Source organism: Ursus maritimus, unplaced genomic scaffold (genome assembly GCF_017311325.1).
Source record: "Ursus maritimus isolate PB19 unplaced genomic scaffold, ASM1731132v1 scaffold_11, whole genome shotgun sequence".
NCBI classification, from domain to species: domain Eukaryota; kingdom Metazoa; phylum Chordata; class Mammalia; order Carnivora; family Ursidae; genus Ursus; species Ursus maritimus.
This window is the reverse complement of record NW_024423453.1, coordinates 54,996,411-55,010,062: the sequence shown is the minus strand read 5'-3', so window position 1 is coordinate 55,010,062 and position 13,652 is coordinate 54,996,411. Positions and strand designations below refer to the sequence as shown.

The window sequence follows — 13,652 nt, the reverse complement described above, 5'->3', positions numbered from 1 at the left end:
CTTGTGACAAGTAATGGCAACAATCATTATATTTTTCAAATTAATTTGGTTTTGCAGCTTCTTTTTGCTGAATCTTTACATGTTGTATTTACATAAAATTTTTAATTTTGCATAATGTCATTTGAAACTGTTTCATCAAAAAGGTCAACTACAAGCTTGTGGAATGTGACCTTTCTTTTTCTTTTCTTTTTTTTTTCTAAAGATTTTATTTATTTATTTGAGAGAAAGTGAGTGAGAGAGAGCATGAGCTGGGGAGGGATGGGCAGTGGGAGAGGGAGAAGCAGACTCCCCACTGAGCAGGGAGTCTGATGTGGGGTTCAATCCCAAGACCCTGGGATCATGACTGAGCCGAAGGCAGACGCTTAACTGACTGAGCTACCCAGATGCCTCGTTGACTTTTCATCTGATATATAAATCATCACTGCCTCCCTCAGATTTGATGGAGCCCTGATACAATTCCAGATCAAGCTGGTGTCCTATCCCCACATTCACTTCCCCCTGCTCACATGTGCCTGTCATCTCTGCTGAAAAAGCCTACCATGAAAGCTGTTTGTAACCGAGATCACTAATGCATGCTTTGAGCCAGTCAACCAGGTGGTGAAATGTGACTCTCGCCATGGTAAATACATGGCTTGCTGCCTGTTGTACTGTCGCGATGTGGTTCCCAAAGATGTCAGTGCTGCCATTGCTACCATCAAAACCAAGTACAGCATTCAGTTTATGGACTGGTACCCCACTGGCTTCAAAGTTGGCATTAATTACCAGCCTCCCACTGTGGTATCTGGTGGAGACCTGGCCAAAGTGCAGCGAGCTGGGTGCATGCTGAACACCACCTCAGCCATTGCTGAGGCCTGGGCTCACCTGGACCATAAGTTTGACCTGTATATCCCAGGTGTGCCTTTTTTCACTTGTATGTGGGTAAGGGAATGGAGGAAGAGTTTTCTGAGACCTGGGAGGACATGGCTATCCTTGAGAAGGACTATGAGGAGGTTGGTGTGGATTCTGTTGAAGAGCACGAAGAAGGAGAGGAGTAGTAATTACTATTTCTTTCAGCCTTGCAGCATGTCACACTCAGAACTTGAGTTTTAACACTAGCTAACAGACATTAAAGCTTTCTGGTTAGATTGTCTTCATCACACATGAGTGGGGAGAGGGGCAAAGGGAGAAGGTTAGAGAGAGAGAATCCTCAAGCAGACTCCCAGCTGAGTGTGGAGCTTGACGTGGGGCTTGATCCCAGGACCCTGAGATCATGACCGAGGCATGAGCCAAATCAAGAGTTGGCCACTTAAATCACTGAGCCACCCAGTCACCCCTAGATTGTCTTCACTTTTAACTGTGATCATGTCTTACTTTTCCATGTGTACGTGTAAGATTTTTCCATAATTTTCTCAAAGTAAAGGCTTTAAGGAAAAAAAAAAACCAACTGTGGGTACTTTGATTGAGTCACATAGACATCTTTGAGTTGCATTAGCCTGGAGGAGCTTCCAAATATTGCCTATGATAACAGAAAAACTTGTATGTCAGTGTATATATGTACAGGGAAATTTGGTGGTCTAAACTAGGAGTTCATATCTAGGTTCCAAAAACACTGTCTATCACTGGATAAGAAAGACAATTCTGATTGTGCATTCTTTGCTCTTTGATTGCTAGTAATACAAACAATCACCATCCAATTTAGGCATTTTTTTGAAAGTTAACTTTTTCTAAAGTGATCAGTAAATTTTGTCTGGGATTTTTGTAGAAGAGTTGTGGGAAAATGGGCCAAAACATTTAAACTGAAGAGAAAGATGTATAGAATCCATAGACAGTTGTATTCTGGACTCCCACTATCTTAGTTGTTCTTAAACAAATCTATTTAAAATTGAAAAATATTAACAGGTGAGAATAAAATATATCTATGTAGGAAGTCAGAACCTGATTTGCTGTTTTTCCAAAAGCAGGAGAGTAATAATATTCTTCATTATTCCTACATAAATTATAATTCTTCTAATCAGTTCACTGTAGCATGTCTCTGGAAGGGGACCTGAGCAAAGAGTGTGGATAGGTAGGTATGTTTTCCCATCTCCTGCCTATTGTACAGCAGGCACATAGTATTAAGATTCTTTGACTAGTCATCATCATTTTGATGTGATACAAGCATGGGTCCTAGTGGTGAATGTCTGTGAGACATTCTCGCATGTCCTGAAAGGTAGTAGATGGTTTTCACCTGTGTCCAAAGAATGTAACTAGAGAATGATGAATCATTGACTTTTTTCCTTCTTGGCCTTTTTATTTTCATCATCAGGAGAAGATATATTGATATCTAGCTAAATGTGAAGCTAGTCTGATGAGGCATTACTAACTTCTTAGAATTCAATTTTATAAAACTTTTTCTGTACTTATGAAATACCAAATAATTAGAAAACTAAAAAGGATGTTTCACTCAGCCTTACTTTCCATTTTGCAGAAAGAAAATCTTCCCTCCAGGCCAAAATGTAAAACAAAATTTCTTTTCTGAAGTAATGACTTCAGTCAGTAATCAGGCATTCTCGTGAATCATTCCTCTGAATGTTTACCATACCTAATCTTGAGAGATTCAAAGTTCTGGATGTAGCATAATGCTCTTCACTCTCTTGACAAAAGATGGTGCTCTGAATCCTGCAGTGAGCTCCCTGATGTTGTGGGTAGTAATGAGTCAGCAGTGATTGCTGCCCAAGGTCTTTAGGCAAAACCTATGCTTCCTACTACTGCATGGAGAAAGTGCTGAAAGAGAGCAATGAAGGGATGGTTGTGTTTGTTGCATCAGAAAAGGTAGTGCTCAAATGACTTGAATTTTCTTTCATTCTTGAATCCTTTAAAAACAATTCACATGGCCATGTGGTAGATTTAGTTCACTTTACTTTTTAAGTTGCATTTTCTCCTTTCAGTTTCAAAGGCTATAATATCACTTTCCTTAGAACTAGGAATAAGAAAAAGTCCTTCAGATTTTGATGTCTGCTCTCAGATTAGGTTTTATGCTTAGATTCAAAGAAGCATCTGCCTTTACTGACTCACACCTTCTCTTTATGCTTGATCGTGTGGGAAGTTTTTTCTGATGTGTGGGGACCTTTTCCTGGATTTTCCTTTGGATGAAGCTGTGTTTATGTCGGCTGTTCACTAAATGTTATCACTTAAGCCTGTTTATTTAGTCAAGTAACTCAAATATAGCTATTTAATACTGAGGGATAGAAAGGGGTTAAACTTTCTAGGCTCATCGAACAATACACTGGCAGACCAAGTCTATTGTCCTTTGAGGTTTTTATGTCTGTTCTCTCTTAAGTGACTAATGGGTCTTTTTTCTTGTCAGTCAGACCCTTGGTTAAGTGGCAGCACTGTTGAGAATCATTTTACCAAAATGTTAACCATGTGGCAGAGCTCTATGTGGTATTTTCACAATAGATTGCCATTATAACACCCTAAACTGTCAGGTGTGACATATTAATGAATTTATAATTAAATTATATAATAGTACTTATATATATCTCTTTTACTGGGAATCTACAGAGTCACAAATCCTTCTGGAAATAATTTCATTAAATTTATAAGAAATGTAATTGTTAAAGGGAAAAGTTAAGGTTGTTCTACTCTAAGGAGTGAGAACTAGGATCAATATTCCCTAAGGACACTTACATTATGACTTGAAATTTCAAGTGATAGGTTATTATATTGCATCCTAATTTGTAAAGGGATTCAAGTAGATTTAACAAACCCAAAACATTATAAAATAACTACCCAAGTTCTTTTTTCCATTCAAAATTCTTGTTCTTATAAATAATATTTAAGAATATTCATAGTGTTGCATGGTGCACTGGGTGTTATACGCAACTAATGAATCATCGGACTTTACATCAAAAACCAGGGATGTACTGTATGGTGACTAACATAATATAATAAAAAAATATTATAAAAAAAGAATACTCATAATAAACTTGTCTTAAAAATATCTGTGTTTCTGTTGTTAGGTAAATCATAGAGTTTTTTTTCCCCTTACTGAACTTACAGGTAAACAATTAAGACTAAGCAAAATGTAAAGCAACCATTATAGAGCATAAGCTTTTCCAGTTTCATTAATCTAAATGCTCATCAATAGAAGGACTTAAATTACAAATATCGAAGATATACTGTGATCTGAATGAAACTTCCCTCAACAGCAATATTCTATCTTAATTATCAGTAAGTACATATAGTGGGACATAAACTTGTAGTTTTTAGTTTCTTATTACTGTGCCTGACAAAATAAATGCCCAGTAAAGTTAGCTACATTAATTGTTCATATTTTTAGGTACTTATTATGGTGCCTGCACGCTTTGAAATTCTGCTTCTTACTCTTCATTGCTAAAAATGGGTGAAAACAATTAGATATGATGAGATAGGTTCAGGGTTATGTCTCTGTGTTGATGTCCTAGTGTTCATATGGCCAGTAATTTCTAATTTGAAAAATGTGGGGCTCTATGATTTTGACTATCTAGTAACTATCTGGTATAACACTAACTGTCGTGTGGTGTCATCCAGTGTACCAACAGAAAACAGATTGCATATTCAAATTGCATACTATTTAGAGAAGTGTTTTTATAGAGGCTGTTTACAAAGGTTTATGTGAGGAAAACCATGAGGGAAATGTGGTAATCTAGAAATAGTACCAGCCCCTCACTGTTACTATTATCTGTAGGAATAAAGAGAGGAGGAAGCAGTATGGAACTCAGAAAGAGAGAGGGTTTGTAAATAAATATGGCCTCTTTGGGAAGAGCTATGACCTTTATGGGGGAACATAACAGCCAAGGTTGACTTCCTAGGGAGGGAGACAATAGAATAAAGACCTTGACCTATTTTATGTCCTTCCCATTTCTTGCCTGGGCTTTCCAGTGGCCAAACCCAATAGAAGCCAAAGAGTGAGTGAGGTCAGTTGAGCCAATGCCCAAAATTAGACTCCTTGGTCAGAGAGCAAAATGGAGAGTGGTGTAGATCTGGTGGGACATAGCAATATTATTACCAACATGAATTGAAGGAGATGAAATAGAATGCAAGAATTTCTTTGTTCAAACAATTTCAACTTTAAAGAGAACAAGATGACAAACCTATAGTTAGTCTACCTTTTCTTTGTGTGAAATTAGGAGCAGGCTAACATGCTGTTGTTCTGCTTTTTTAACCCGTAAATCCTCTATTTATTTTTTATTCACTGGGCTGTGTTATGTCTTGGTGACCTTGAACATTCCCATTCTAAATGGAAACAAAACAAGACAAAACCCTTGATCTTCACAATCTGGAAGCTTGAATTGTGGTCTCGTTTTAAAATGCATAAGCACAATTATGTTAAAACTTGGGCAACTCTGCAAGTTTCATTTTTTAATTGGATTGTTTTTTCATTTTTGGTATTGAGCTATTTAAAGTCTTCATGTATTTTGGGTATTAACCCCTTACTGGATATATCATTTGAAAATATCTTCTTCCATTCAGTAGGTTACCTTTTTGTTTTGTTGATGATTTCCTTTGCTAAAGCTTTTTATTTTGGTAGAGTCCCAGGAGTTTATTTTTGCTTTTGTTTTCCTTGCCTTAGGAGACATATCCAGACAAATGTTGCTATGACTGATGTTCAAGAGGCACTAGTCAAGATATGGAAACAATCTAAATGTCCATCATTAGATGAATGGATAAAGATGTGGTATAGATATCTATAGATATCAATATCAAGATATAGATATTGATATAGATATCTATATCAAGATATAGATATTGATATAGATATCTATATCAATATATAGATATCTATATCTATCCAATAAAATGTTACTCAGCCATAAAAAAAAAATGAGATCTTGCCATTTGCGACAACATGGATGGACCTAGAGGGTATTATGCTAAGTGAAATAAGTCAGACAGAGAAAGATAAATACCTTATGATTTTACTTATATGTGGAATCTAAAAAACAAGCAAAACAAATAAAACAAAACAAAACAGAAACAGATTCATAAATACAGAGAACAAACTGGTGGTTGCCAGAGGGGAGAGGGGGTAGGAAGATGGGTGAAATAATGGAGTGGGATTAAGAGATACAAACTTCCACTTATAAAATTAGGTCATGGGGATGAAAAGTACAGCATAGAGAATATAGTCAGTAATATTTTAATAATGTCATATGGTGACAGATGAAAACTGTACTTATTGTGGTGAACATTGTGTGTACTGTATAGAATTATCAAACCATGTACACAGGAAACTAATATTGTATGTCAACTATACTTCAATAATAAACATTTTTTAAAAAGAAAAAAACTTGGGTAACTCATTTTTTATGATTTATACATGTGTAAACTTGCCTACAGGAAGGCTTTGCAAATTAATGTCTATTTTAGAAAGTTCAGAGAAATTGCTACCTGATAAAAAAAATAAAAGGTTAACATTTGGTAAAGTGGTGTATTACCTAACCAGATCAAAGTCAGAAAGGATAAAAAAATATACTGGCCTATTTATTTATTTATTTATTTATTTATTTATTTATTTGTCTCTGGTAGTAAATACTTCCAATTGAGAGTCCCAAGTGTCTTAATTTATTTTGTGTCAAATTTTGAGCCTCTTCTCTAAGTCTTAATTTGTATTATTTGGTGAAAAGTAATTGATCCACTCAACAAATATGAATTGGGTGCCTGCTGTTTGTTAGGCATTCTGCTTTTTCCTTGGTATACCAGTAATGACCTTCTGATTTAGGGAAAGAGTAAACCAGGAAACACACCAATGAAAATGTAAGTAGACATTGTGATGAGAACTATGAAGAAGATTAGTCTGTGTGACCATAATAACGGCAGAATGAGAGGTAAGGACGGTGTGGTGTGGGTGCTCAGGAAAGGTGTTTCTGAGGGAGTGACCATCATCTGAGCTTTGTAGGATAAGTAGGAATGGTCAGGAAGAGAGATGGGTGAGGATTTAAGTGGAGGGAGAGTAGTATATGGGAAGGCCCTGAGGTGGGACAGGTATATTCAAGGAATGGAAACAAGGTCAGTATGTCCAGAGCAGAATGAACAAGAGAACAGAGTAGGCTGAAGTGAACTTGGAGACGTGGGCAGGGGCCAGATCATGCAGGGTGATACAATTCGAGTTAAGTGGTTTACAGTTTGCTCTAAGTGCTTAAAAAGACATTGCAGAACTTTAATTAGTGACATGGCCTGATTTGACTTAGGGTAAAAATCCTCTATGACTACAATATGAAGTGTATAGAGAAAGAGTGGAACCAAAGAAAACAATCGGGAGGCTATTGTAGAAATCCAGGTGGTGGTAGATTGAATGCCAATAGGAATGGAGAGGAAGACATGGCTTCAAAATTGGCTTCAGAATTGGAATTTATATGAATTAATGGCATATTAGTTGTGGAGATTGAAGAAGAGTTAAGTATCAGTGGTCTGTATTGCCTGAATCACCATTCACTTTATTTAGGCTTGATCAACTATATGAAACTGCATGACTATTTTATGCTTCTGTGTTTTTTCCATTTACTATTTGCAAATCAGCTTTTCAACTGATAGATTTTTTTTTTCTTTACTAGGTTCATAATTCTTGCCAGAGAGATTGGAGGAAAATTTGGGGAGCATTTCTTTATCATGATCCAGTGTTCCTTTGTTTTTTTCAGCTACCATAAGAAACACTAAGCTTCTCACTAAGTAAGTGTAGGTTTCATTTTGGACAGAATAGTTATTATATATTGAATGAATTGTATACTACCTACATGGTCTGAAGTGTTTAAGGTTATTTCTATAACATTTATATCTTTCAGGTAAATTTGCCTTATCTTTGAAACTTCAGAGACTATAACTTCTCTAAATTTTTTTTTGAACATATATTTCTTGGAAGACAGAAGAAAGACCTCTTCCCCAAAAGAAAATCAAGGTCTCCCACAGCCAGGTAGGAAACCGTGTAGGAAAATATCCAAAAATTCTCAAGTGTCATCTGAAGTGATACTGTTTTCATTTTTCTTTGTCCTTATCCAAGAAGTAAAGCCACAGGAAATAACTGGATACAGCCATTGACCTTGAGGTTTCTTAACATTGTTCCACCCCCTAGATGGTCATCATAAGAACAACAAAGCCATATTATTTGGATATCGAGTATTGTTTTGTACCAGACTTGGCTTTTCAACAACCACGATAATAGCAACAATGACAACAAACACTTACATAGTGTTTCCTATATGGCAGATATATTAATTCCCTTAATTCTTAACAACCTTATGAAGAAGGTACTGTTATTGTCCTCCATTTTAAAATGAAGAAATGAGGCATAGAGAGGTTAAGGGACTTGCCCAGAATCCATGGCTATGAAGTGATGGTGCTAGGATTCAAACTCCTACAGTTTAAATCCTAAACCCATGTGCTTAAGGATAAATTTTTAGACCTGAGGAATTATTTTTGCTTAAAATATCTAAATTATTGGTAACTGGCTCCAATTTTTGCTTACATAATCTGCATATTTATTATTTAAGGTGGCTATAATCAGTATAACAGTATTGGAAACAGGCAGATAAAATTATGAAAAAAAATTCATTTCTGAAATAAAGTCTGACCTATGTCTCAGATTTCTTAGACTACTTGCACATAAATCAGTCATGAAGTTAGACTTGGTAAGCTTAATATAGAAGAAGTATAGAGGTTTTTATATTTTCCTTTAAAGTTATCTATATTCCAATCATCATGTATCCATTAATTTGGATATTCTTTCTCTTCAGTACTCTATAAAGAGAGAGACAATGATTTAGAGAAGCACCTGTGTTCTGTAAAACATGATGTTTATTTTGATCGTTTTCACTTAATGTGCTGCACTAAATATTTTAAGGATAAAGCCATATTTGCCTATTAGAGGAATTTAATTAATGTATATCACAACTGAAAAGTGGTTCAATTAATCTTCATAGAATTCAGCGTATTTTTTTTTCTGCAAGTACACAAAATTTCCATTTTATTGTAGTTTTCTAGCACACTAGCTCAAATACATTTCTCTACCAACTACTCCAGCATAACTCCTCTGGAATTATTTCAGTCATCCTTAACATGTGACTCTGCCAAATACTTTGAATCTAAAATAAACATATAAAATTTTAATTATTAATTTTTAGATGAATGGGGTAAGAAAGGCATCAGGTGATGGTTGGGGCTGTTAATTTCCAACAAGCAACTCTGTTGAAGTGTTTCTTCTGATACAGTAGTTATAAATTAGAATTTTCAAAAAACAAGGGCAGAACAAAAAGTACAATAAAACTTCTGCAGCTTAAGCCTCCCATAGCCCTAAACCTCTGAGAGAAGCAAGGCAAAGCACCTTTCCTGCAATTTAAGTGGGTTTCCAGTATTTTCATGTAGTTGAGCGTTCAGAGATAGACACTCACGACATATCATTAAATATCATCTTGGCTCTGGTTGTATTAATTATGCCGGAATTGATACCCATCCAAGTCCAAAGGTGGAAGAACACATAAACTGGTATGGTAATGGGCAGGAGCAGACTGTAAAAGCACAGGCTGGTTGTGCTAGTGCAGTCCTGTGGAAGAAATTTTTCTTCCACAGTCCTGCTAGAGAGACCAACGGAATAAGGACAGTCAACGTAGGAAGAGACAGAAACATTGTTCTCCCCCACTTATTACCTGCCACTCTGACTTTTAAAAAGGTACGTGGTATTAAGAAAATTTAGTTGTGTTGCTGTTTTTAATTATGATCTAGTGCTGCTCCATTTCTTCTTCTTATTTTGATGTGTCATCCTAGCTGCCTGCGGTAGCATATTAGGAATCCCATCAATAATTGGATAGGCTATTCCCAGCTCTTCATTAATCAATTCATTTGTCGATGCTTCATATCTGAGCGGCATCTTGGAGAGCGGGCACACCAGGAACTCGAGCAGCGCCAGGTCGAAGGCGCGGGGCGGGTCCCCGGTCCTCTCGCTCTTGTCCGCGGGCCGCCGTGACCCCGACGCGTGCAGGCACCTCCGGGCGACCGCGAAAGGCGGTACGCGTGGACCCCGCAGCGCTGAGGCGAGCCAGCAGCATGCTCCACTCGGCAAGGTCCGGCAGGCCGCAACCGCACCGCACGGAGCCTTCGGCCCGCCTGGGCGGCTTCAGCGAATCCCCGCGCAGCCAGCGCCGCCGCCTGCCAGACCCCGCCCCCGGTGCTGCGGAAACGCCTTTTTTTTTTTTTTTTTTTTTTTTACAACAGATAATCTTAACCTTGGGTCAATGGACATGAAGATGGCAATCATTCATGCTAAGCATGGATGCTAAACATTCATGCGAGATTGTAATTCTCCCTAACAATCTTAAGTGTATACTTTTTTGTAGATTGCATTAGAATCTCAATGTTATCTGTGACGTTCAAAGTTTAGTAACTACCACTAGAGAGAAAGTAATGGAGAATTCTAATTTGGGTTCTTTGATTAGCTAATTATTATGTTTTTCCTAGACATTTGTCTTTACCTATCTTGCTTGTTCCTTGCACCTGTTTCTGTCTTCAGCTTCTCTGTGACTAACAGTGCAGCTACAACTGTATGGGCACCCCTTGTTCATGTCAGAAACTGATCACTATCAAATGGTCTAAATAAGGAAGAGACACCTCTTACTAACATGAAAATCTTGACATAACTTTTTTTCATGCTTGATTGATAAGCTGGAAGCTTTAAGACATCCTAGTTGGGACACCTCTCAAAGGTACAAAGACGATAGCCAATGGCTGGTCTTTTCATTATGCTATGTTCAAGATTCTACTGTTCCATTCATCTTCCTAAAATATAGTTCTCATCCTCTCCCTCTTCTATTCAAAAGCTTTCAATGTGTTTTTATTGGAAACAAGTACATTTCATACTTCTTAGCTTGGCATTCAAGGTCTTCTCTAGTCTAGGTTCACTTTCCTCACCTGGAAGACCTCATGGTATATATTGTACTTAGAATGCTTCACCCCAGATTCTAAACTATAGATTTACTGATCTTATTCATCTTTCATGTCTCTGCTAATGAGGGAACTTATTCAGAAGTCTTTCTATGATCTCTCTTTCTGGAAGTAATCCTTTCTCTTGATATATAACTCACCTGTATTTTAAAAAACAACACCAAGGATGGTCAGCCTGCTGTTACAATTTTTTGTTTTTTCCATATCTTTTTTTAAAAAAATTAGATTCCAGACTTTCTGATGAAGAATTTTGTGCTTTTTCACCTCTGGATTATCTTACAGCTAGCTCATAGTGCCTTAGATCTAGAAGCTGCTCAGCATGTATTTGTGGAATAACAATGACCAATATATGTTGAGCATTTAACTCTGTGGACAGTACTTGCTAAGAATTTATATTGCTCTTTTTATTTTCATAACATCTTGGTAATAAATGTACTATGATTATCCTCAATTTATAGACGAGGAAAGAGAGGGAGAGAGAGGTTACATAGCCTAAGAACTCATGGTTAGTAATTGTCTGGCTCAGATATAAATTCAGATGGTTTGATTTCAAGGCTTAAAGATTTTAGCAGTAGCGTTTCACTGAAACATTTGTAGATTGAATGCCTGAGTGAGTGGCTGAATGGAAATGACTTCATAGACTCAAGCTGTGATAATCAAGGGAATGTAAAACCTAGCTGAAGTGATTCTATCTCATGGAAGTTTTCAAGTAGAATTTTATTATGTAACTTTTCATGTGCTTACACTGACTCAAACTAAATGCTATAATACACATTCTTGCCCTTCATGCCTCTCTCCATACCTGACTCCAAACCTAGAGAATAGATACAGGATGAAGAGACATAGTTTTTAAAACTTTCTAATCATTTTCTGACATTTTCAACATAGAATTCCCAGTCACTTTCTAACTGCATAGTATTTTATAATTTTTTTTTTTTATGGTTTACTATGCTTAGGGAGGTTCCAGACAGGTTATATTTTTGTTGTTGTTGCTGTTGTTGTAAACCAGGATTCTTGCCCAACATGGGGCTTGAACTCACAACTTTGAGATCAAGAGTCATAAGCTCTACTAATTGAGCCAGCCAGCTGCCCCCTAGAGAGGTTATCTTTAACCAGCTGTGAGTACAGTGGCTAGGAGTACTTGGCAAGAATATCATTTTGGGTTACATGCCTTCCTGTATTCTCAGTAGCTATTAATGGAGTAACTGGAAAGCAACATAACCACTACAGTGTCCTCTGACCCTGTATGACTTCTGCAAGGCTGTACTTCTTTTTTTTTTATAATAATTTTTTATTATGTTATGTCAGTCACCATACAGTACATCCATAGTTTTTTATGTAAAGTTCCATGATTCATTACTTGCGTATAACACCCAGTGCACCATGCAATACGTGCCCTCTTTAATACCCATCACCGGCCTATGCCACCTATCCCATTCCTCCACCCCCCTCCCCTCTGAAGCCCTCAGTTTGTTTCCCAGAGTCCATAGTCTCTGATGGTTCATTCCCCCTTCTGTTTACCCCCCCTTTCTTCTTCCCTTTCTTCTCCTACCGATCTTCTTACTTCTTATGTTCCATAAATGAGTGAAACCATATGATAATTGTCTTTCTCTGCTTGACTTATTTCGCTTAGCATTACCTCCTCCAGTCCCGTGCAAGGCTGTACTTCTTAAATCTTCTTAAATCTTCATGCATATCTGGGGATAGATATAAAGACTTAGGCCTTTTAAAGTTTTTAGACAACTATGGTTAAGTTTCTGAGCTGTGCATTTACATTAGACTTTTTTTGTGCTCCAAGGGTAGCAATAATAACAGCAAGCTGATCTATCCAATAGAGCAATTTCTTTCTGTTCTAGTATAGCATACATCAGATGAAATTGAAATGGCTCAATCATGACAGGAAGGAGATTAGGTTGAGGCAACAAGAGAAGAATTAAAGGGAGCTCTCTAACCTTGGTCCTCTGTTACTCTTCCGTGGAGATGATTTCTCGTGGAGATGACTTGAATAGGATCAGTGAGCTATCTTCATCTGGCTGTGGTGAGGGATGGCATTAAGTCCATACATTGCTCGTTCCTGGGCAAAAAGAAGAGCTGAATGGTCTTCACTGTGATGCTTCTTGGCTCCCTGAAAGTTTGTTAGCACCAGGTGGTCCTAGAAAGAACTCCTGTCAGTCTCTTTCCACTGAGATCAGGGAATTGTTTACCAGCGCCTATAGCTTTTGACTCATTATCTTATTTTTGGAAAGTAAAACGAGAGCACTGTGTATAAAGCAATTGTGTTTATGAATGAAGATGTAGTAGAAATTAGTGATCTTTTATATACCATTGTTCTGTATCACCTTATATATCATCTAGTTTGGTTTAAAGTATAACAGCTAATAAACAGAGAACAACTGTGTTGGATACTCTTTTAGTGATAGTGTTGATAAACTGAAAAAGAGGATCTATGAGTTGATAACCAGTCACCTTTACAAATGGGATACCAAAAGCATTAAAGAGATTTGGGAAGGGGGGAGTTTTTATTTTTTAAAACTGACTTAATGTTATTTAATGCTCTATGTATGTGTCATGTTAAATCCTCTCATGTACTTCTATGTTACATGTGCCACAGTTTGGGAATAACTTTTATATCTGTCAGTTAGCAAAGATTTATTGAGTAATAACTATGTGAAAACTGTGTGGGAAAATCAGAGTTAGAAGACATGATTGCTGCCTTCAAAGAG

At 37.0% G+C, this 13,652-nt stretch overlaps 1 protein-coding gene and 1 pseudogene across 1 annotated transcript; one reads left to right on the top strand and one right to left on the bottom strand.

The window, feature by feature from the left end:
* Positions 1-414: 414 nt before the first annotated feature.
* Positions 415-1,034, top strand: LOC103658161 (annotated as a pseudogene).
* An 8,669-nt stretch (positions 1,035-9,703) lies between these two features.
* On the bottom strand, positions 9,704-12,624 carry LOC121101653 (protein preY, mitochondrial-like). The gene is made up of 2 exons (XM_040625575.1): positions 12,569-12,624; positions 9,704-10,103 (listed from the first exon to the last, which is right to left on the bottom strand). The coding sequence occupies exons 1-2, from the start codon at positions 12,622-12,624 to the stop codon at positions 9,704-9,706; spliced, it is 456 nt and encodes a 151-aa protein (XP_040481509.1).
* Between the last annotated feature and the right edge of the window lie 1,028 nt (positions 12,625-13,652).